The sequence below is a fragment of the Bison bison genome, unplaced genomic scaffold (genome assembly GCF_000754665.1).
Source record: "Bison bison bison isolate TAMUID 2011002044 unplaced genomic scaffold, Bison_UMD1.0 scf7180017863936, whole genome shotgun sequence".
Lineage (NCBI taxonomy): Eukaryota > Metazoa > Chordata > Mammalia > Artiodactyla > Bovidae > Bison > Bison bison.
This window is the reverse complement of record NW_011494508.1, coordinates 466,543-487,968: the sequence shown is the minus strand read 5'-3', so window position 1 is coordinate 487,968 and position 21,426 is coordinate 466,543. Positions and strand designations below refer to the sequence as shown.

The 21,426-nt window shown below is 32.4% G+C and overlaps 1 protein-coding gene across 3 annotated transcripts in view; it reads left to right on the top strand.

The window, feature by feature from the left end:
- The window catches only part of KIAA2026 (KIAA2026 ortholog), a 107,619-nt gene that overhangs the window by 66,859 nt on the left and 19,334 nt on the right, over nucleotides 1–21,426 (top strand). For 2 of the 3 annotated variants that reach the window (XM_010833821.1, XM_010833824.1), the window contains exon 5: nucleotides 7,799–7,888. The exons of the other annotated variant lie outside the window; for it this stretch is intronic. In XM_010833821.1, coding sequence (XP_010832123.1) covers nucleotides 7,799–7,888 — 90 coding nt within the window. The remainder of the gene's footprint in view (nucleotides 1–7,798; nucleotides 7,889–21,426) is intronic. 3 annotated transcript variants of the gene reach the window in all.

The following is a 21,426-nucleotide window of genomic DNA, read 5'->3' as shown; positions in this document are numbered from 1 at the left end:
CACTGTAGAAATGATAGATTTATTAACTTAAAAAACAGGGTTTTTTTTTTTTAACACAGCTATATATGAACTTCAGAGAGAATATTAACTGAATGGTTTTTAAACATTTCTGCAAAAAGAAAAAAAGTACTTTTATGTTTTGCTGTGTGATTATGTCAAGAGTTTTCTGTTTGAAGCTGATACTGGAATAAGCAGAGAAGTTTACCTTAATTAAATAATATTTTTATTTTCTACTTTATAAAAGATGAATTTTCTACAACAAATGACTCTCTAAAAATTTTCTTGTAGTAGTGTGTCCTATCTATTTCTGGTTGGTTTAGATTATAAAACTAACAATTCCAAAAAATATAAGTGATGTTAAAATGAATTTCTGTGAGTGTAACAAAGAAGAAAATAAAAGAGTAATAACCGTGAAAATACTGATAATATGTAATATGAGTTTAACAATTACGTATATCCAAAAATGTAGACACATCCTTTTTTTTTTTTTTTAAGTAAAATTTCTATTTTAGGAGTTTTTTTTTTAGTGGAAGTTAATAACTGGTCAAATTTAATACTTTTAAATGAACAATAAAGAAAATAGATATGTTTTTCTCTTAGTATTTTAGAATATTTTTAATGACATCCTTAGGATGAATAATTTCTACAGAATCCTTTTATATAAAGTAACCCTGGTTCCAGCATATTCAGTAAAAAGGAAAAAAAAGTATTTACTGTTTATTTAGAGACCTTTCTACCGTTGCTTGTGCGCCTTATTTAATGCTACAATAGTATATGTTTATTCATTCTTCCACTGATTTCGTGCTTCTCCCACTTATTTTTTTTCCTTAATACCTCAAAGTATTTATCCTGGGAATATGAATCTCAAGACAAATCTGGTCCATTGTTGATATTTGCCTTCATCCCTATATTAAATGGATGATTTTTATATGTAGTAAGTAACACTGCATAAAATATTTTTTTTAATTGAAGGTGATACTCATTAGTGAGGCATGAAAATTAATTTAGTATATTACATGGCCAGAATTTCTTTTTTAAGCTAACACAGTTAAAATAGAAATTTTAAGAGTGTGTCAAATATAGTAAAGGTAATGTTATTTCATAAAACTTTGGTTTCCATTGTGTGTGTTTACTGACATGCAGTGTAAAATGTATTTTTGACCATGAGTTCTGGGCAAAAAAGTATGAAAAACACTGTCTTAAGTGATGCTTTTAGTTAGTTACTGACCATTTGCTTACCACTCAGAAACTGAAGGTCAAAAGTACATGTTTTGCTGAATTGAACTGTTTAAAATAAACAACATCCTCTTCCTGGCTCTTAAGGTTTTCTGGAAAGAGGGCAGGGCTGTGTGTTGGTGGTGGGTGGGGCTGGGGATGGGGAATAGACTTATGAGAACAGGTGTTCTTATTCCTAATTTATAATTTAAATACCATGGTAGTATTGAGAAAGAAAATTGACAGCCATCTTCCAAGAAATAGGTCATTTGCTTCAAATAAGCAAAGAATAGGAGATAATATTAGTCACTAGTAAACTTTGTTGTTACATGCAGAACTTACAGTTTTGCCTTTCAGAATAATTCTGTGATAGTTTCTTTAATTATTTGATTTAATTATTTAATTATTCTTCCCACATGTAAGAAAACTGATTATTATAAAACAAAGAAGTGAATTTATTTCTTTCTCAAAAAGCTCTAACAATATGACATTTAGTACTTCAGAAACATGTCCAGGGATTAAATTGCATAAAGTTTTTTTTTTTTTTTAAGGTTCTGGTGAATTGAAAAAGTAAATCCTGTCTTTGACCTCAACTACTTTTTAATTTGATAGTTGTTGATTTTTTTTTAGCTAGATGAAATGTGTAAGCCTGTTTGCTTCAGGAAGAATCCATGTTTATTCATATAAACAAGTAATACCTATACCTCAGGACAAGACATAATCATCCCACTCCTATTTAAAGTATACACTGTAAACAGTCAAAGGCCTGTTGTATTTATATTTGTGTGTATATTATAATGAGACTGACCATATCTGTACCAGTTTTTCCTAGGAGTTATATCAGTGGTTCTCAAATGTTCAATGGCATAAAAAGAAACTTATACTTTTATTAAAAATGAAAAATCCTGGATTTCATCCTGTAATGGTCCATCCTTGGTTCAGAGGATCTAGATAGATATTAGTAATCTGGATAGTACTTAAGCATGTGGATTCTGGAACCAGGCTACTTGGGTTAGAATGCCATCTTAGCACTAACTCTGTAACTTACTTAACTGCTCAAAGCTTCTAATTCCTTATATGTACAATGGAGTAATAATAATAATAGTTCCCACCTCATAAGGTTGTTGTCAGGATTAAGTGATAGAACTTAATGTTTTATTATCTTATTTTTTAAATAAGCATGTCAGATGCTTCAGACAGTACTGTATGAGTAGGAAAATCAATTAATTATTGGTTAAAGAGCATCTATTACTGACCTTTACCACTTTACCCAGCAACTTAAGAGCTTGGATTAAGTCTCAGATTTGGTCACATTTCATCATTAAGCCTGCAAGTATTTGAAAAGTAAAAAACCAAGTAGTAGTATTTGCATCATTATATTAGAGGGAAAACCTGTGCTTAGCCCTCCTTACTATAGTGCTATCAGGAGTTATACATTTGGCATATAGGGGAAGTTGCCATGTTTTTACTTAGCAATAGTTTCAAAAAGTCAGGAAATATTTTTAGTCATCAGCACGTTGGTGATTTAAGCTTTTGTGTCAGATTTAACAATTTTACTGATTACTTTGTTAAATTGACTGGACTATTTTTTTGTTTTTCTATATCAGTTTTGTAGTACAAGGAAGACTGTTAGATTGAAAAGTGAATATTTATTTTCTTAATAAAGTTAACTTTTACCAAGAATATTAATATGTTTAATATTTGAAAGAGAAGCCTAATATTATGTGAATTTTCTTTTTGTGCACAGTTATAACAGAGTCATAGAAAGTATTCCTAAAACATAGTTTGTCAAGTCTCAATAAAATACAGTTTTAAAATTAAGAGACTTAGGTACCATGACTCTGCTTTTTATTGGTAACCTACATATTCCATGTCATGTGTGCTTGCTCCTATTCCATGTGTGTGATTTATTCTAAAGGCTTCTTTGCAGAGAAAATCCAGAATCCAGGTGTTGACTAAGATTTATATAGAAGTATTTTTTTTTAGCATAACCATAAACTCAATGATCCTTAACATACCTCTGAAAAAAACACTGTTGCTCCATTTAAGCAATGGAGAAACTAAGGGATATGAAATAAAGTACTATCCTCAATGTGACAATTTGGGATCAAAATTAAAATTAGAATTTAACTGCCTCACAGAGTTAAGGACCTTTTGATTATATTGTTATTTTGAATTGCTGTCTCTTAAAATGAGTATTTTCAGCTTCAGCTTTTTATTTCACTTTTAACATCATGGACTTTTACTTCCCCCTGAAATTTTTTTCTGTTTTTATATATTGTACCTTGAGAGAAACACCAGTTTTTACTCATATAGTGGTATAAAAATGTTTTGATTTATTAATCAGACTTGTCATGTTGCTCATGATATCTTTATTTGCAGGTTTTGAAGTAGTCATTATTTCTGAATGATCATAAGAAGTGAAAGGAATGTTCTGTCCTAATAATTTTAACAGATGTCAATATAATTTTAGTTTAAATATAATATAGATTTTGAATTTACACCATGCATTTAGTCTTTTGCTTATAACTTTATAATAAATTATTGGAATGTTTTATTAGAATGGTAGTGAACATGACCCATTTTATTTGGACCTATTCATTTTGACTTCTCTGCATTTCCCTTTGCTTTTTAATGTAATTTACCATATTGTTTTACTTTTGTATGCTATCTTACTTACGTTCTTTTTGGAACGAATAAAGTAAATATCTCTCAAACCTATTGAATTTATACCTGAAGGACATAATATGTAGCTTAAAATAGTGATTGACTTTGTAATTTTTCTGAGATGTGATTATGGAATTCTTTTGATCTCTACAGGACCTCCCCTTCTCCACCATATACACTTATTTCTATAGACTATATACACACATATCTGCTTCTTGAGTTGGAGAGAGGGGCTTTTAATACTTAAATTTAATAGATATGAAAGCTTAGATATAAATTAATTCCTAAAACTATAACATGGTGCTCAGTCGTTCAGTCCTGTCTGACTCTTTGCGACCCCATGGACCGTAGCCCACCAGGCTCCTCTGTCCATGGGATTTTACCGACAGTGCTGAAGTGGGTTGCCATTCCCTTCTCCAGGGGATCTTCCCCACCCAGGAATAGTACCTGCATCTCTTACGGCTCCTGCACTGGCAGGCGAATTCTTTACCGCTGGCGCCACCTGTGAAGCTCAAAACTATAATACACGTTCAAATTATTGTTAGATTTTTTTTTTTTTAATTTGTTTTATTTTGCTTAGAGAGAACCCTTAAAGAATATGATGTAAGAGGAAGAGGAGTCCTAGGTTCCATGGTATTCCTCTATGAATGTGTCATCTTTGGTCACTTAATCTCTGTTAAACTAGCTTGTGTGTGAATTGGAGATACCCCTCTTTAGCCTTGGCCAAGGTTTGGACCAAATTACTTTTTTTTTTTCTTTTGGTCCCTTTCAGCTGTAAAATTTATGATTTTGTGACTGTCACGAGTTGCACCAAGTGAAAGATTAATTTGAAGGAGAGTTTAACAACCTTGAAGAGGTTCTTCCTGGGAGAGAAAACTCTTCTTGTTAACCTCTGCAGTATGACTGAAAACCTTCTCTTTGACTGTTGGCAGTGTGTCCTGACTATAATCCAAGCTGCTGTGGAGCTTTCTTTCACCTTTGCAGGCACTAAGCCCTAGATTTTTTTTTTCCCCCCAAATTTAAGGTAATGAGAAGGAGGTCTTAATAAGGTGTTTTTGCTTTGTTCAAAAAAATTTATGTTCTCCTTATTAAAGTGAACTTTTCTTATTGGATTTATTTTATTTTTAAAAGCATCATTTGAAATTAAGCTGAGTTTAAAGCCCACACACGCACAAAAAAGGCCACACACACACAGACCTTACTTTGTAAAGAATGTATAAATGACAGAATTGACATAAATATTTTTCCCTTAAAATATAACCTCAAAATGATAATTATGACATAAATAATTATTTTTCCCTCAAAATATAACCTCAAAATGATAAGTAACAAATTTAGAATAATGTTCCCATACAAGAATTTTCTAATAACTTGACTCTATATTTGGAGTATATGTATTACATATTACATATATATGTAGAGGGAGGTATATATTAGTATTTAAAGAGTATAAATTGTGAGGTAGGTATTAAGTCACTTCAAGATAAGTTCAAAGTAAATATTGCTAAAAATATTTAACCCTCAAATTCAGTAAAATTTATGTTTGAATCATGGCATTTAAGGAATGTTTGTGCATTAACATTGAACATTGTGCTTTTAATTCAGTATCCCATCCCCTATTTGAAGATAAATCTTTTTAAATTTTGTACTCATTTAGCTCCATACTACCAAATGTTTCTGTGACCATGCAGATTTGTAATTCATAATAATTTAGTACATAATTGCCCAAAAATGTGAGATTTGCAGCCCATACCTTGAAACTTGTTACAAATGTAGAATCCTAGGTCCCACTTCAGACCTACTAAATCAAAAGCCTCATTTTAACAAGATTCCCAAGTGACTCTTATGTGCATTGAAGTTTGAGAAGCACTGATTTAATACAGCTTGCTAACTAGGAAAGTATTTTTTTAATATATAGCTCTTAAGGTATAGAAATAATTCCTAGTTTGACTTCAAAACTATGTTGTTTCCTTAAATGAAATGTAAATATTTTCTGATCTCATGACTAATTGCTAATTAAAAGATCTTAAATTTTTTAGGATGTGTTCAGGTATAGGGGTATATATTTTCATTGTTACTGTAAGTTTCTACAAAGTACAAAGAAAATGTACCTTTACTCCATGTATAATGAGACAGCTAAATGCAAGTGAAAATTGCTCTGAGCTTTGCCGTATGTACAAATGAGCATGTCATTAACCTAGTACACCAAGTTCAGTGAAAGGGGTGTAACCATTTGAAAGTTCCATGGCAAATTTGACATGGTAGTCATAATAGCAGTTTATACAAGTTTAGTTCCCATTGAGCACTTACTAGAAACCTGGTGTAGGGCTAACATGGTTCTGAGGCTTTATTGATATAGAAGTTGAAGACATTATCTAGTTCTAAAGGCACTTATGTAATTAGCCACTTTACATCAGCATTTCTTCCATAATTGTAGATTTAGCAAAGGCAAATGTGTATAATGTGTCAGCAGCAATATCCTACTATTTAGTTGTTTTACTGGTGTTTTCTACTCTGAAATTGTTAATTTGGGTTACCTGAATACATGTTTTCCCTGCTTTGTCAGTTCTGTGAGTTTGAAATTATGTAGATGTTTCTAATCATTGTTAATCCTAAGTATAATTTATATTACCTGTGATAATTCTTTCTTAGTCTATTCAGTTGAACCGTATTGTCTTTTTTGTAGATCAAAGGCATGTCAGCGTTTCATATGGTTCAACTTAAAGTGTGGAGGCTCCTAGTCTCCCATTTTTGTCACATAGTTGTCACTAGGAATGATCTTGTTGTAGTCCTCTTTTGCTTTGTGTTTTTGTTCATTTTCTTTTAAAAGAAAATATGCCTTTTAGGAAAACAGTGCCCTTACCAGAAATTAATGAATTTTAAAAACATGAAACTAATAAAAAATTAATGATGAATTAATAGCTTTATAAGTATAGTATTTTTTCATTTATACAGTATTACACATTATAAGACTTTCATTAAATCTAAAACTTTTCCCCTGTATGTGATTGCAGTTCTGTTTTAGAAATCTTCTATTTCTTTTTCACGACAGATTTTTTAAAATATAAGCTTAAATTATTTTAGAAAAAAAGTTGAATATTATCAAACTGATTGAAACATTCAGTATAATTTTACAAGATCTAAAATGTAGTTACTAATATTTTTGTTATGTTGCCAATGCTTCACTGTTTAAATATTTAGCAGTTAAGCCAAACTTGTTTGATTATTAATTAATAACTAAAGACCAATTGTTTTGACCATTTGCCAATATTACCAAAGCGAAATAAGGTGAACCACACAGTTATGAAAGGCAATAGATGCTATCTTTGGATCTGGTTTTATTAAAGACTACTAAGATCATATAAAGAATGTATACTTAATTTCATTAACTTCTTTCAATATATTCATATAGTTGGAGCCCCTCTTTATTAGCAGTCCCAACAGCAATGATACAATTTGTTATATAGTTAGCAACCAAAGCAAAAGTAAAACAATAGTTCTCCAGGGGTGCATTTATTCACCTGCTCAGAGACTGCTTGATGAAATATTTCATAAAGGTGATCCAGTAACTTGTGAAATCTAGGGTGAGTTTCCAGATCTTTGTCATTCTGGGATGAAAGTTAAGAATGTTTAAAAAAAAAAAAAAAAACCTGGATTATAAAACAAACTGAAAGATGGGGATGTGGGATGAAACCACCAATGTTGAAATTTCAGCTAATTTTATACTAAGCCTGAAGTTCATACATCATAACAAGTAAATATCTTTTAAAATATCAACTGTGGAGCTTTCTTTGCATTTTACTGTTACAAAGACAAATAATTGTGAATTCAATGTGCGTTAAAACAACTTCTGTTACCACATTTTGGGTGTTTTATATTATGTGTTATCAAGCTGTGTTTTTGTGTTTTATTTTAGCTTATTTGCACTAATCTTGATGAACTCAGGGAATTAATCACAAAAATCGAGAATGAACTCAAAGATCTGGAAAACAATAGAAAAAAATCGGTAGGTGTTGATCCAAAAGTTCTATCTATTATTGTCAGCATTAAAATTTATTCCTGCTTTTTCTAAAGCCTTTTTAAATCTTGTTGTCCTGAATTACATATAAATTTGCTTGAAAAATAGATGTTTCTTTTATTTTTCCTATGTGGTCTAGTTTTCACTTTTAGTAAACAAACATGGTGCTGGGGCAAGTAAATTAATTTTGTTTGCCTGGTTTCTATCAGGTTTAGTTTTATGTATTTCCCAATATACTGGTTGGTTGTTTTCTGACTGGTAGTTTTGGGGTAGTGCTTGCCTTACAGATATTCTTAATTAATAATTATATGCATTTAATGGATTAGCTCTGACATAAATAACATGTAAATTATTTAATCTTGCCCCAGATGTTTTTGATCCATGCTTAACAGTATATCTTAAGAACCTTTAGCATCTAAAGGTCTTCTTTTAACTTTCACTATATTAAATTCACAATTAACCTTTACCTTCGCTTTTAACTGTTTTTGAGAGAATAGAGTATAAAGGGCTTTATTTTTATTCACCCAGCACTTGGTAAAACACTCAATTATGTTATTTATTAAATCAGTAATACCCATTTAACTGACACTTATAGTTCTATTATATCATAGATTTGAAACACAAACACCAATAAATAAATGGAGAAGGCTTTAAGCATTGAAAAAAAAATCAGTCACTATTTTTAAAAATCTCTTTATTTTATGCCTCAGGAATGTCATGAAACCACATTTAGGAATTTGTTCAGAACCTGTTAATCTAGAATTGTGTATGATAATAAGGTTAGAGGTACAGCAAGCTTCATTCATATCAGCAGATTTGTAATACTCATTTTATATGTTGTTCAGAAAGGACATATTGGTAGCACTCTGAAGGAAGGAAATTAAAGTACTCTGAGATCATTTAATACAGAGGTAAAACAGCCTTAAGCATTTCAGAAGTATCCCACATGATACCCCTGAGACTATTGGCTATAATCTAAGAGATAAGATAAGGACAGCTATCAAATGCATTAAGAAAGCATCATGTTCAATACATTTTTGTGTACAATATATAATCTGAGAATGCAGAAAACTTATTTTAGGATTATTTCCATTAAAAATGGTTTAGATCATTATAAGACTGTGAGAGGTTATCTGTTTTGTTTTGCTTTGTTTTGTTTTGAATACGTCAGCAGTCTCTTGGTGTGGAATGAACCCTACATGTTTTAAAACAACCTCTGTGATATATTTCTCAAACTATATTAAAATATTTTTTCCTCAACCAGTATTTTTTAATGTATTTTGTGTGTATGTTTTTAAAGGATTGATTCTACTATTTAATAGGAAAAAAAAATTTTGATCAGGATATTTAAAGTTTTTTTTTTGCAGAAGCCATTTATTTTTAGTGACTTGTCCATACTTCATGACTCTAAACAGAATTCTGTTAAGTAAATTTGTTATTTTTTATTAGCTTCAGTTAAACAATAACATTCATCTTAATTTGTTCTCATATTATAAATTAGGATTTTGTTTTTAATGGATAGTTTAAAGCATAATAGGCTTATGTGCTTACTTATGTAGTGTAAGACAAAAAGACTTTTGCAAGCATCCTAGAGTTTTTTTATAAGCCATCCACCTCATTTCCATTGGTAGTATAAGGGATTAGCATATTGCCTTCCTTCACAGAAGTAATTATAAGAGTAAAAGAAAATATAAATTACAAATATTTGACTCTATAATACTTGGGGGTATGTTTATCAGAAAATTTTAGGTTATATATAGGTTTTAATTGTTTAGGTTTTGTGTCTCTAAATTTTTGACACGTCCATAACCCTTGGTATTTGCATATTAGTTTTAAAATATGTTTTCTGCTCTTTAAGAAATAGAAATTGTTTGAACTTTACTTTTTGGGAATAATTGAGATTACCTGTATACAGGCTACTTGCCCTAAAATAAACTGACTAAAAAATTGTTTTCATGAATACTTATCTTAATCAATAAAATGGGCAGAAATAAAGGAACAGTAAAAGTTCGCATCTCAGTGTCATTCCTTATTTTTTACAAAAGCTGATACTGAGTATGATAAGCTTTATTGAACTTTATGTTGGTATTGAATACTCGTTTGTCATCATTTGGGAGTAGGGGTTCCACTTAACTGAATTTTCTAGAAAACCTAAACATTCAGTACTAAAATCCTTACTTTAATCATTTAATGAAAAAGATTTCCCTGCCTCCTGGTACTATACTGAGCATAATTGAACCCTTTTCTTGATAACTTAGGGATTATTATGAATATCCATAATTGTACTGATCCCCTAAAAATCTATTGATGTCAGTAACTCTTATTAAACATTCACAGATAGGCCTTTAGGTTATATGTTTTGAAGGTTTTTGTTTGTTTGCTTGCTTTTGTTCTGTCTCTTCATTGTCAGTCTGTCATTTCTTGTGTGTGTCCATTTACTTGCCCTAACTGATGGTTGCAGAGCAAGTAGCCATATTGTCAAAATTGGGCTCATGGTAAGAACCGGAGAGATTTTATTAATAATGAAATGTATGAACTTGGTGGTAGTGATAACCATTTTGTTTATTCCTTGCATAGTGAGCTTCCTTCACCATTGCCAGACAAATGAAGTTATTAGTATTGTTCTTCATAAGAGGATATCACTGTGAAAAATAATGTCAAAACAACTCTATTATTCATCAACTTTCATATCCATAATAATGGCTTCAAAAACAAAGAAGATATATATTCCATATAAACTTTTTGTTGTCATAAATGTTGTTACTAAAGATAGAAATTACATATGTGATAGAGGGTTTTAACATGGATTCATTTAAACACCTGGTTGTTTTGGGAAGCTTCTCTATAGGGCATTTCAAGATGTTTTTCTTACCAAAGCAACAAGGAAGAATTGCCCCATTTCCTCATCCAGGTCAATGTTCCATTAAAAAAGCTTTATTAATCTCTTGGAGGTTTTGCCATTAAACTGCTCATTGTACTGGAAGAGTTAGTCTTTTAAAATCTGGATTGTTTACTCATTATTGCAGGACAGTTAATTCTACTTATGATTTATAGTGTGAAGAGAGAAATAAATGATTTAATTTTCTTGAGTTTACTTTAGTTCACTTGATCCCATTACTTCATTTAAAGGCTTATTCAAAGAGGAATCAATGTCCTTTACATCTTCCAGTGCCATACAAATTACCTACCTGAGTTTTGTTTAAAGTGAGACATCTGACAGAGATAAATAGAATTATATAGTTTGACAAAATCCTTTAATTTTTGTCTGTCTCATTATTATTTAGATCATAGGGGGTTTTTTTAGTGCTCTAAAGACATCGTGATATTTTATTGTTTTTATCTTTGTGGGTTTAATCAAGATAAAAGTTGTACTTTGGAAATTTATTAGTTTTCCAGAAAGATAGTTTTACACCTAAGATATTGATAAATTTTCCTGATCCTATTATATTTGAAATTTGTTAAACATTTTTGCTGTATAAATAATCAAACTTGATAGATTTTCATAAGACTAATACAGAAATGGTTATTATATTTCTTAATTTTTCAAGTGACCCTAATCTCTGTTTTATAGTATTGTTTAGATCTTAAAAGAGTTTTCAGTCTTTTTGATAATGAAAAGTCAGTGTAGAGATGGGATATATGGAAAAGTGAACATTTGGCAGAAAACAAAAAGATAAAAGAAACCTTGTCTGGACTATGACATGATAAATGATAGTTGTCAATATAGATAAACTAAAATTTAAAATATAATACCATATCTTTCTAATACACCTTTTAGCAGTTAATCACTTCAGCACTGAGCAGGTTTTAAGACTTCAGATATTTCCAGATTTCATATTCAGTATGTAATAAAAGCTATAAAACTGTCTGTACTCTTTGGTCCTGTAGTCGTAGTTAGTATTTAACTTTTATCCTCCCATATTTGCACACTACTCCCCTATCCCCCCAAAAGTAATTTACATGATATTATGTTCAGTATCTCTCTCATAGTAAAGAGAGCAATAATATTAACAGTGGTATGTCATAAGGCTGGTAAAATATTTGTAGATCATTGTTACTATATGGAAGTATTTGTGAAATTGTTAACTTTTAAAAACATCCAAAAATATATACACAATAATTACAGTATGTCAAAAAGCGTAGTTTTTTTGTAAGACATGTTTTAAGAGAATTAGGAAGAAATTGCAAGTCATGAATAAAATTAATCTTTACTATGTTCTTGAAATAATTTAAATTCATAATAATAGGACTTCTCTTGCTCAACCAAAGGCTGTGCATTAACTAGATCAAACATTAGAGAAATCAGAAGCTTAGATCAAAGATGATTACACCCTAGTTTTTGTCAGAGTTTTGTAAAAGCCAGTGGTTATCAATGAGGAATGATTTTGCACCCCTACTATGAGACTTCGGCAATGTCTTAAGATATATTTGATTGACATAGTTGAAGAGGTGGTACTGACACTTAATGGATAGAGGCCAGTAGTGCTACTAGAAATATTCTACATTGTATAATCTTATAATGCACATGATAGCCCCCCACAACAAAGAATTATCTGGCCTCAAGTATCAGTCATGCAGAGATTGCAGTAATATCTAAATTATCCTTAAATAAGTTTTTGATGATTATATCATTATGTATCTTATTTTCTTATTCTAGATCTTTTGATAAAGGTTAACAAAACTGAAAAAACTCTCAGCTGTGGGGGGGAAGATGCTTTGCCGTTAAATAGTCACATTTAAAGCTTTCAAAAAATTAAAATAACCTTTTGGAAACCCTGTATAATAAATAAGTTCCTTTACCTGTCATATTCTAGTCTTATTCATTAGGTACATACTTCCTCAATAAGTACTTCCTCAATGAGTATGTGGTCTGTGTACTGTACATAACACCAAGGAACTTGGTAATGATATTCAGAGGCTGAAAGTCTTTATCCTCAAGTAATTCACTTTAGAGCTTAAGCTTTTTCTCCCCAATCCTGAGGATAAATCTTTAATCAGGATTGGTTGGGCTGACTCCTGTCCTTTTATAAAAGACTTGATCTTTAATTTTCAAGCTATTTAAATTCAGGAGTCACTACTTCTAGACACTTGCTTCACTCACTTAATGACATGTTTATATATTATTTGGGAGTAAGGGTGGAAAGGTAGATAACATATGGACTTTATGAAGAATCAAATATTAACTGACATACTCAAAATAATAGTAAGGAAAGAGAACTAGATGACGGGAAACATGAACCAGAACAATAGCTGGCTAGTAAGACAAAGCTTCAATTGACTGTAGTCACCAAATTATCTGAGAATGCATTATCTTCATTTGTCTATGGTAGGTCTCACTTTGGGGCTTTTTTTTTTGACATTTAATAACTACTCTGCTCAACTGAGAACTGGATATTAACTCCTATAATAGTGCTCACTGTTTCCACTTACTGGAATTTGATGTAGTCTGTATCCCATCAGGGAAACTTTCTTAAAAGTAATATTTGAACCTGTTTTCTCCCAATGAAAGTTCCAATTAAAAAGGGAAAGTGTTTTATATTTTTTACATCAGCCAGAGAAATAATACTGCATGTTCTCAGCATGGAGTGAACTTCAAGGAAGAATTGAACTAGGTGACAGATCCTTCTATAGGTAGAGCTTCATAGTGCAGCTTTTATAATTTGCTTTAAACTCTTTTGAATTACATATCATACACACGTACTCAAATATAAGTAAGTTTAAATGCCAAATATTTTTCAAAGCCCCAAGTAAATTTTTATTATTTTCTATTTAATTTATCTATTTCTATTTAACTCTACTGCCTTTCACTGACAAGAGTTCTGACAAATTGAATTTAAATCCATAAGGTGCTTGAGACCAAAAATGAACTTTGTATCATTCTGTTTATTTATATTACAGAAGAAATCAAAATCTTTGGAAAGCTCCCAAAATTTAAAGATATAATAGTTTAATACCTTTTGTGGATTAGGGAAGAATATCATCCAAACAATAGAGAAGATTCAGTTCAGTTCAGTCGCTCAGTCGTGTCCAACTCAATAAAACTTCCCTACCATTTTATTATACTCTATAGATACGAAGGTAAAAGTGATGCATTATATATTAAAGGAAAATTAATCTAGATCTACCAAAGAATAAAAAAGAGTCTAAATAGAAGACAGAGTCCACATATGGATCTCTAGCACTTTAAAATAGGAAAAAAAAAAAAAATATATATATATATATCCTTGTATGGAACCAGTTTCTTTTAATGAAGATATGATGCTAACTAGTTGTAGCAAGTGCTTTTAATTAGGACAAAAGTATTTTAAGACAGATTTAGTTGCATGAAATACTGATAGACAATTTAAGAAACAAAAAAGATTTCAGGGTCCAAAACTTAACAGTAATCAATAACCACTTAATATAGGAATATAGGTTATAGCCCCGTAAACCCTAGCATCACTGCTTTAAAATATGAAACAATGGCTTGTTCATAATGATGAACAAGTCAGTAAGAGTTAAATTATATTCATTGTGTGTTCAGAAAATCTGGAAGACATGTATTTTAGGAATGTTTATCAATTTTTAAAAATCTTTTCAGCTAAGTAGAAAATCTCAGCTTAGAAATTTACTTCTGTGGTTTGAATACTTATTGTGGACCTGCTGTGTGCTGGGTATTGTAATGGAGCCTGAGAAAGTAAAAATAAGTAGAATACTGACCCTACTTTTAGTATATCCCCAGTCATAGTTTCATTTACATGGAACTTTTTATGCTCTGATGTTACCAGTGTAGCATTACTTAGTGATTCAGATTGTGCTGTGAATTGCTTGAGAACCCACCTTTCTGATAACAGGTGTAGATTTGATAAAATGTTATTAACCTCTTTGCTACCACCAGTTTACTAAAAAGGGTCAGATTCAGATACTACTCAGTAGTTAATTTCTAGTCCAGGATTTTTTCTTCTTTATGAATGGAAGTGGTTACATACCATCAGTTATATCCATATTGTTAGATTTTCTTCCCCAGTAATAATGACTACTGGGAATGTGATCTGTTCACAGTCTCTACAAAGTCAAATGACACTGAAATTTCCAGTATTATCACTGATGTAGTTGTTGATCATCATGCTTTCTAGTTAAATGCTCATTTAGAAATACAATGGAAACATTGTACGTGCTGTGCAGTGTTGGATATCTTTAAATGCTTTTGTTTCCTATTGAATTAGTATTAAGAGAAAGTGGGTAAGAGTACCTAAAGAGAAAACATTAGTATATGATAAAATAGTTCATATTAAGACCTCTGGTAGTATTAAAATACTTTTTTTAACTTCTTCCATACTAATATTCAAACAGTTCACTATATTGTCTAACTAGTACTTTTTCAAGAGTGTATACCACCAAGATGAATGTGGTATTTTACCCCCAAAACTGTGAATATGCAGGAATATATTAATATAGTGGTAGTTTCTTTAGGTGAGGAATAAGAAAAAAAAGTAAATACGTGTTACTTTTTCATTTACTATTACTTAGATTAAGGAGAATGTGAAATAATTAAATTATTAAAATGCTTAATTCCAGTTAACTTGTGCTATGTTTTTATCCATTTCCATTAAATTATTCTAACTTTGGATACTCCTAATGTTTTTAAATAAGACATCTTTATATATAAATCCATTTGACTTTTCTAAAAGCTATTTGAATTTTCTTGGAAAAGCATGATGTATTATTATATAATCCCTTTCCACCATATGATTTATGTCTGTGACAAGAACCAAGCCTATAACAAAAAATGCTTTTGTTTTATGATCCCTGTTTCTGTGCTCCAGCAACACGTATAAATAGAAGCATGTAGAAAGAGAGCATTGATGCCTTTTTCATATACATTATGTTTTTGTACTCTTCTTTTTAATAAAAATTATATTTTTATCATCATAATAATACCATTTCAATTTAAAAATATTCTTTATGTATTTATATATGATAATCTTTTTCTGCATACAACAGTTGATATCGATTTTGTTTAGAAATTGGTGTAAGAAAATCTAAAAGTAACAGAATGAATTGTATAAATCAGTTACTTTCACCTAATATTCAGAGTATCTAAACTTATTAAATGTGCAAAAGATCCATAATGATGAGACATTTAATAAATCTAGAATTTATTTGTTTTCCTCTTTTCTTCCTTCTAGATGTTCAGTGTCCCCAGCATCAGTAGATTGCCAATTCCCTCTCCTCGCAACACCCCAGCCAGTATTATTGCTGGTCTGTCATACCCATCCCAGATTACTGCAGCAGAATGGAGTTTTTCTTTAGTTGTAAGGTAAGTTTCCCTCCCCACTCATTTCACACAAACAGACTTAGCTTTCCATTTTACAATATTGTGTAGTTTTGTAAGTTTTTTCAGAGTATCTTTCTCTTGTGGTTCCTTAGGTTATTAACATATACATTATAAAGCTTATAAAACTGCATAATATAATAAAGCACTTATCTTGTGACCATAGACAAACTCCTTGATGTAGTAATCCCTATCAGGTTATAAAAGCTTTAGTATTTGACAGTTGAGCCATCTCATGGAAAGGGAGCTGGCAATCTACAGCTGCTGTGGACATTGGATGAGAAAGTATTGAAAGGTAAGCCTCAAATTTAGATCATACTGTATACTTTTGGTTCCATGGTGTGAGCTTGAATTCATACTTCATGTTAAACTTTATAGTAAATTTATTTAAAAAAGATATATCACTCTTCTTTTTAAAGTGACCATCAGTAAATAATGGATTATTAAGTTCATGTAACACATTGGGATTATTTTAGAAACATTTTTTATTCCTGAAAATAGAATTCTGATTATTAGAAATAGTTCATTTATCTCCATATTGACGTACCTGTTTATAAAGAAAAGTCAGGACTAAACTTATATATGTAAAGCTTATAAAATGTATTTTTTATTATAGAAACAGTTATAACACTGCTCCACAAATAACCATTTACTCCTTAATCTTTCTACCTACCATCTTTTTTTTTTTCTGTTCTTTTTTTTTTTTTTAGTTGGAGGCTAATTACTTTACGAATTGTGGTGGGTTTTGCGATACATTCATATGAATCAGCCATGGGTGTACATGTGTTCCCCATCCTGAACCTCCCTCCCACCTCCCTCCCCATCCCATCCCTCTGGGTCATCCCAGTGCACCAGCCCTGAGCACCCTGTCTCATGTATCTAACCTGGACTGGCGATCTGTTTCACATATGATAATATACATGTTTCAGTGCTATTCTCTCAAATCATCCCACCCTCACCTTCTCCCACAGAGTCCAAAAATCTGTTCTTTACATCTGTGTCTCTTCGCTGTCTTGCATATAGGGTCATCGTTACCATCTTTCTAAATTCCATATATATGCGTTAATATACTGTATTGGTGTTTTTCTTTCTGACTTACTTCTCTCTGTATAATAGGCTCGAGTTTCATCCACCTCATTAGAACTGATTCAAATGCATTCTTTCTAATGGCTGAGTAACATTCCATTGTGTATATGTACCACAGCTTTCTTATCCATTCATCTGCTGATGGACATCTAGGTTGCTTCCATGTCCTGGCTATTATAAACAGTGTTGCGATGAACATTGGGGTACATGTGTCTCTTTCAATTCTGGTTTCCTCGGTGTGTATGCCCGGCAGTGGGATTGCTGGGTTGTATGGCAGTTCTATTTCCAGTTTTTTTAAGGAATCTCCACACTGTTCTCCATAGTGGCTGTACTCGTTTGCATTCCCACCAAAGGTTTAAGAGGGTTTCTTTTTCTCTGTACCCTCTCCAGCATTTATTGTTTGTAGACTTTTTGATAGCAGCCATTCTGACCTGAGTGAGATAGTACCTCATAGTGGTTTTGATTTGCATTTCTCTGATAATAAGTGATGTTGAGCATCTTTTCATGTGTTTGTTAGCCATCTGTATGTCTTCTTTGGAGAAATGTCTGTTTAGTTCTTTGGCCCATTTTTTGATTGGGTTGCTTAATTTTCTGGAATTGAGCTGCAAGAGTTGCTTGTGTATTTTTGAGATTAACTCTTTGTCAGTACTTCATTAGCTATTATTTTCTCCCATTCTGAGGCTGTCTTTTCACCTTGCTTATAGTTTCCTTCGTTGTGGAAAAGCTTGTAAGTTTAATTAGGTCCCATTTGTTTATTTTTGCTTTTATTTCCATTACTCTGAGAGGCGGGTCATAGAGGATCCTGCTATGATTTACATCAGAGAGTGTTTTGCCTGTTTTCCACTAGGAGTTTTAAATAGTTTCTGGTCTTACATTTAGATCTTTAATCCATTTTGAGTTTATTTTTGTGTATGCTGTTAGAAAGTGTTCTCAGTTCAGTTCAGGTCAGTTGCTCAGAAGTATCGGAGTTTCAGCTTCAACATCAGTCCTACCAATGTGTTAACACCCAGGACGGATTTCCTCCAGGATGGATTGGTTGGATCTCTTTGCAGTCCAAGGGACTCTCAAGAGTCTTCTCCAACACCACAAAAAATATCAAATCTTTGGCACTCAGCTTTCTTTATAGTCCAACTCTCACATCCATGACCACTGGAAAAACCATAGCCTAGACTAGACTGACCTTTGTTGACAGAGTAATGTCTCTGCTTTTTAATATGCTGTATAAGTTGGTCATAACTTTCCTTCCAGGAGTAAGCATCTTTTAATTTCCTGGCTGCAATCACCATCTGCAGTGATTTTGGCGCCCATAAAAATAAAGTCTGACACTGTTTCCACTGTTTCCCCATCTATTTGCCATGAAGTGATGGAACCGGATGCCATGATCTTCATTTTCCGAATGTTGAGCTTTAAGCCAACTTTTTCACTCTCCTCTTTTCACTTTCTTCTTTAGTTCTTCTTTACTCTCTGCCATAAGGGTGGTGTTATCTGCATATCTGAGGTTATTGATATTTCTCCTGGCAATCTTGATTCCAGCTTGTGCTTCATCCAGCCCAGCGTTTCTCATGATGTACTCTGCGTATAAGTTAAATAAGCAGGGTGACAATATACAGCCTTGACATATTCCTTTTCCTATTTGGAACCAGTCTGTTGTTCCATGTCCAGTTCTAACTGTTGCTTCTTGACCTGCATACAAGTTTCTCAAGAGGCAGGTCAGGTGGTCTGGTATTCCCATCTCTTTCAGAATTTTCCACAGTTTATTGTGATCCACATAGTCAAAGGCTTTGGCATAGTCAAAAAAGCAGAAATAGATGTTTTTCTGGAACTGTCTTGCTTTTTCGATGATTCAACGGATGTTGGCAATTTAATCTCTGGTTCCTCTGCCTTTTCTAAAACCAGCTTGAACATCTGGAAGTTCACGGTTCACGTATTGCTGAAGCCTAGGTTGGAGAATTTTAAGCATTACTATACTAGCATACGAGATGAGTGCAGTTGTACAGTAATTTGAGCATTCTTTGGCATTGCCTTTCTTTGGGGTTGGATTGAAAACTGACCTTTTCCAGTCATGTGGCCACTGCTGAGTTTTCCAAATTTGCTGTCATATTGGGTGCGGAACTTTCACAGCATCATCTTTCAGGATTTGGAATAGCTCAACTGGAATTCCATCACCTCCACTAGCTTTGTTAGTAGTGATGCTTTCTAAGGCCCACTTGACTGCACATTTCAGGATGTCTGGCTCTAGGTGAGTGATCACACCATTGTGATTATCTGGGCCACGGAGATCTTTTTTGTACAGTTCTTCTGTGTATTCTTGCCACCTCTTCTTAATATCTTCTGCGTCTGTTAGGTCCCTACCATTTCTGTCCTTTATCAAGCCCATCTTTGCCTGAAATGTTCTCTTAATATCTCTAATTTTCTTGAAGAAACCTCTAGTCTTTCCCTTTCTATTGTTTTCCTCTATTTCTTTGCATTGATCCCTGAGGAAGGCTTTCTTATCTCTCCTTGCTATTCTTTGGAACTCTGGATTCAGATGCTTATATCTTTCCTTTTCTCCTTTGCTTTTCACTTCTCTTCTTTTCACAGCTATTTGTAAGGCCTCCCCAGACAGCCATTTTGCTTTTTTGCATTTCTTTTTCTTGGGTATGGTCTTGATTCCTGTCTCCTGTACAATGTCACGAACCTCATTCCATAGTTCATCAGGCACTCTGTCTATCAGATCTAGTGTCTTAAATCTATTTCTCACTTCCACTGTATAATCATAAGGGATTTGATTTAGGTCATACCTGAATGGTCTAGTGGTTTTCTCCACTTTCTTCAATTTCAGTCTGAATCTGGCAATAAGGAGTTAATGATCTGAGCCGCAGTCAGCTCCCAGTCTTGTTTTTGCTGACTGTATAGTGCTTCTCCATCTTTGGCTGCAAAGAATATAATCAGTCTGATTTCAGTACTGACCATCTGGTGATATCCATGTGTAGAGTCTTCTCTTGTGTTGTTGGAAGAGGGCGTTTGCTATGACCAGTGCATTCTCTTGGCAGAACTCTTATTAGCCTTTGCCCTGCTTTATTCCGTACTCCAAGGCCAAATTTGCCTGTTACTCCAGGTGTTTCTTGACTTCCTGCTTTTGCATTCCAGCCCCCTATAATGAAAAGGACATCTTTTTTGGATGTTAGTTCTAAAAAGTGTTCTAGTTTCATTCTTTTACAAGTGGTTGACCAGTTTTCCCAGCACCACTTGTTAAAAAGAGTGTCTTTTCTCCATTGTATATACTTGCCTCATTTGTCAAAAATAAGGTGTCTATAGGTGCGTGGATTTATCTCTGGGCTTTCTATTTTGTTCCATTGATCTATGTTTCTGTCTTTGTGCCAGTACCATACTGTCCTGATGACTGTAGCTTTGTAGTATAGCCTGAAGTCAGGCAGGCTGATTGCTCCAGTTCCATTCTTCTTTCTCAAGATTGTTTTGACTATTTGACGTTTTTTGTATGTCCATACAAATTGTGAAATTATTTGTTCTAGTTCTCTGAAAAATACCGTTGGTAGCTTGATAGGGATTACATTGGATCTATAGATTTCTTTGGGTAGTATACTCATTTTCACTATGTTGATTCTTCTGATCCATGAACATGGTATATTTATCTATTTGTGTCATCTTTGATTTCTTTCATCAGTGTTTTATAGTTTTCTATATGTAAGTCTTTTGTTTCTTTAGATAGTAGATTTATTCCTAAGTATTTTATTCTTTTTGTTGCTATGGTGAATGGAATTGTTTCTTTAATTTCTCTTTCTGTTTTCTCATTGTTAGTGTATAGGAATGCAAGGGATTTCTGTGTTTAATTTTATATCCTGCAACTTTACTATATTCATTGATTAGCTCTAGTAATTTTCTGGTGGAGTCTTTAGGGTTTTCTATGTAGAGAATCATGTCATCTGCAAACAGTAGGAGCTTTTACTCTTCCTTTTCAATTTGGATTCCTTTTATTCTTTTCTGCTCTGATTGCTGTGGTCCAAAACTTCCAAAACTATGTTGAATAGTAGTGGTAGAGAGTGGGCACCCTTTTCTGTTCCTGACTTCAGGGGAAATGCTTTCAATTTTTCACCATTGAGGATAATGTTTGCTTGTGGGTTTGTCA